The following is a 4,176-nucleotide window of genomic DNA, read 5'->3' on the forward strand; positions in this document are numbered from 1 at the left end:
AAAACGTTTTTCTGATGTCAGTTAAAAAACAAAAAAGTGATGTCGGTTGTCCTCTAAAACCAAGTGGTCTGACAAAATCTTAATTTTTGGTGTGCTCTTCGTTAAGCTAGTGATAGCATGTTATGAATCTACGCCCTCATCACCACTTGACATGTCTTGAACTGCTTGTTTTTTTTCAGTGTTCAATATTAACTCATTTGTTGCCATTCCCGAATTTATTCTGGAATTGAAAAGTGTGACATGGAGCGCCCAAATTTGTTCGGGTTTTGGTTTTTCTTGCGGGTGGTGCCGATTAAGCGCTGGTTAGACCTCTGGCAATGTTTTGCCCTTCCACGTGGGGGCAGCATTTGCCTTTTTTCCATGTTAGCGCTTTGTTACAGCTTCAGTTGTAAACCGCTATATACATCAATACACATCGTATTGTATTCTGTACAGCCGCCCCCATTTCAAGCTCAGATAACTCCAAACCCATATAACTTAGGAATTAACTCTTTTTTTCTGCTGAAAGAAGAAATTCTAAGGTAGCTTAAACTGCAATGAATGTTTATGCAGTCCTAAAACTCAATATTCTGTGGGTCCCGCAATTTGAGTTAAAATGACAAAAACCCTGGCACTGGAGTGGACACATTTTTGCACATCGTCTGGCAGTGAATTAGTCAATGAAATCTAGACCTTGTGAAAACTGCTTCGTAGGTGAGGTTTTATCAAAATTAAAAAAGAAAAAAATACACCTGTCCAACCAATAATCAGCTCCACTTGGACATTGATGGCGTGTCAGGAAGCAACGATCGGTTGTCAAAACGACGACGTTTAGTGGGTCACCCACCAGGTGGCGACCACAGACGCCAAGGCACCAATCAAGGAACTTGCTGCGGCAGAATGGGCGGAGTTACACAGATCCGAGTTACAGCACTTGAATGTAAAACTGGACACCTGTGAAGCACACGGTGGGGTTCAATATTCTCAGAACGGCGTATTTCTTCAGCAAAAGACTCGTTCCCCTACCTGTGGAAACATCTGCCCCAGTCGGCCGTACTCGCAGTCGGAATACTTGAGGCACTGGCGAAAGGTCATCCCTCCTGGAAAACATGCACAAAGGAGCCACATTATTATTATTATTATTATTATTATTATTATTATTATTATTATTATTATTATTATTATTATTATTATTATTATTATTATTAATATACACAAATAAATAAATAAATACAAATTAAAAAAACTAATAAATAAAAATGGAAACATTTTATCTGTGGGTCCTTTAAACATTAATTTCAAAGATAGGAAATAATAAATATATCAGACATACATTTTATTATTGTTGTTTTAATTATACTAATACTACTACTATTACTACTACTACTATTACTACTGTTACTACTACTACTACTACTACTACTACTACTACAACAACTACTACTACTACTACTACTACTACTACTACTACTACTACTAATAATAATAATAATAATAATAATAATAAGAATAATAGGCTCGGTAGTCGAGTGGTTAGCATGCCGGCTTCAGAGTGCAGGTAGTGAGTTCAAGACCGGGTCCGGCCTCCCTGTGTGGAGTTTGCATAGGGCCCGTGTGGGCTTTCTCCGGGTCCTCCGGCTTCCTCCCACATTCCCAAAACATGCATGGCAGGCTGATTGAGCACTCCAAATTGTCCCTAGGTGTGAGTGGAAGAGTGACTGGAAAGGGATGGATGGATAATATTAATAATAATAATAATTTCAAAAAACTTAAATATTGACTGATATTTATGGGAACAACTTTAGTTAGCGCAGCACAGCAAAGCAAGCAAGTTGTCTCCTCCAAAAGAATTTTCTGAGTTGCTGTTAATATCTTTTAAAGTTGGGAGCGTCATCATTTCATCCGGCAGGCACCTCTCTCTGTGAGCGTCAGACAGGCATCATCATAGCTGCAGTCGCGTTGTTTGGAGCAGCTGCCCGTGTAATCTTTACAACTGTAACAGCGAATAGCTGAGCCTGAAAGAAATTGATCACTCGTTTCACATCGCTTCTTCAAGATGGTTTTGCAAAAGGAAAATGCACATTTAAAACAATATATATTTTTTTCAAAACATTGTTTAACAACCAATCCATTGACAGCATATCATAAAAAATGACGTTTCAATTAATAAGAGAAACATCTTAAAGGGTGGAACATACCAAGTCCGAGGAGAGTGAAGCAGGTCAGGAGAAAGATGCTAAGAGAGAACTTCATGTTGACCTCCGCACAACGCAAATTCTGAAATGCCAAATGGACTACTTGTACTGCATGTACCGAGTACACAGTGTAAAACAGCTACATTGACTCATTGAAAGCTACTTGTTCTATTTACTACCACATGTATTTTCCACATATTATATTTTATTATATATATATATTTTGTGGGTTTTAATGTGTGTCAAATGCCAATGTGTGTGTTTCCGTGTGCGCGTGTTTGTGTGCGTGTATGCAGAGTCCTTACCCAAAAGTAGAGTGTGAGTGATGCTACGGCTTTCACTAACTGAAAAGTGTACAGGGCTGAAAATGAACATGCGAGACCACACCCCCAAGGCGGAGCCTGTAAGAGCAGGTGGGCGTGGCTAGAAGAGACAAAAACAGCAAAATATTCTTGTTGTTATTCTTGATTGTTAAATACTTTGGTACTTTGAATTTGTAAAGTTGTATTTATTTATTTATTTATTTATTTCTCAATGTATTCTTCTATTTATTTATTTGTGGTATTCATTTATTTTTTTAATTTATTTTGTTTCGGAGTGTCACTATGTTTGATTAATAAATTAACCAAAACATTTGAAAGGAAGGGTAACTAGCCACACTAAGTGGCCACATTGTAAATTAGACGAGCCCACAAAAAATAATAATAATAATAAGAAGAACACAATTTTACGCTGAATGCAGTGCTGCAGTCTTCTCATTTTTCAAACAGACTGTACAATGTGTTGAGGAATAAAGTTGTCAATTCATTTACAGTGAGGGTGAACAACTTTTTATTTCTTTTTTGACCAAGGACTGGTTACCAGTATTGACGGGCAAGTGAAGCTTCAGAGGAGTTAAGATAGATATAGATATATATCTAGTACTATGTAAGATGTATTATTGTGATAGTTTAAATCCCCTAGGTGGCACTCTTGGTGGATTTTAAAGACATTTTATCTGCACGAATCTTCATATTTACAACAAAAGCACCATCTAGAGAAGTCACCAAATATATAAGTGCTTCATGAAGCTTTGTTTTCCCCTCACTAGCTACCGCACGTGCACTTATACACAGTGCCACCAGACCATATAACAAATTTTGAATTAGAATAATAAAACGTTAAAAAAAACAATTTAAATTAAGATATTCAAGCACCACGGTTTTATTATTTTATTCTATAATTATTTATTATTTTTTGTCAAATAGGAACTGAGAGGACCAACAGTGGTAGCTTCACTAGCAGCGATAGCAAGCACAAAGGCGCAATGGACCAGTTAGCTACAGTTCATACGTGATTTATTTATTTATTTATTTATTTATTTATTTATTTATTTATTTATTACGAAGCTGGAAACCGGAGCAGAGTGGCACCACGCTGATCTCGTCATCTGCTCATTGATTGGAGAAGAAAAGTCGGCGTGTCCCACAAGGACAAAGAAAGCACAGAAAAGACAAACGGCCAGTGTGAGCGGGGCACAACGCTCGACAGCGCCAACACAAACAAAGATGCTACAGAGTGACACAGCTTGGTTGCTTCAGCGACAAACCTGACTTTGATCACCCTCCTCTGACACAGCCCCCCCCCCCCCCCCCCGTATGATGTCATCGTTCCTTCTGACTGCCGATTGGTCCGCGGCCGACAGGTGAGCAGCTGCTGCAATGACAGAGGAAACCAGTATGACATTAAAGATTGAAAAGCTTCAGTTCGATTCGATGCTGGGGAGGCTGCAGGTCAGTTTCTGCTAAACATGGTGTGTTACAAGGTCCAAAAATAATTAAATACATGACGTTTTTTAACTAGAAATGTGTCTTTCTGAACATCAAGGTGAATGAATGTCTATATATCGTTTTCTTTATATGTTGATGGTTCACATTTCAGAACACAGTTTCAATTTCATTTGATCCTGACAATAACTCGTTTTCCTAATGGATAGAAACATTGACGCTTTTGTTTCATTTTT

The 4,176-nt window shown here is 38.0% G+C and overlaps 1 protein-coding gene across 1 annotated transcript; it reads right to left on the minus strand.

The window, feature by feature from the left end:
* Positions 1–552: 552 nt before the first annotated feature.
* On the minus strand, positions 553–2,585 carry cd59a (CD59 molecule (CD59 blood group) a). The gene is made up of 5 exons (XM_089001501.1): positions 2,480–2,585; positions 2,178–2,256; positions 1,893–1,994; positions 1,006–1,079; positions 553–933 (listed from the first exon to the last, which is right to left on the minus strand). Exons 2-5 carry the CDS (start codon positions 2,230–2,232, stop codon positions 811–813), a joined length of 354 nt encoding a protein of 117 aa, XP_088857627.1. The 5' UTR covers positions 2,233–2,256; positions 2,480–2,585; the 3' UTR covers positions 553–810.
* Between the last annotated feature and the right edge of the window lie 1,591 nt (positions 2,586–4,176).

This window comes from Hippocampus bargibanti, linkage group LG01 (genome assembly GCF_051943395.1).
Source record: "Hippocampus bargibanti isolate YZ-2025 linkage group LG01, ASM5194339v1, whole genome shotgun sequence".
Lineage (NCBI taxonomy): Eukaryota > Metazoa > Chordata > Actinopteri > Syngnathiformes > Syngnathidae > Hippocampus > Hippocampus bargibanti.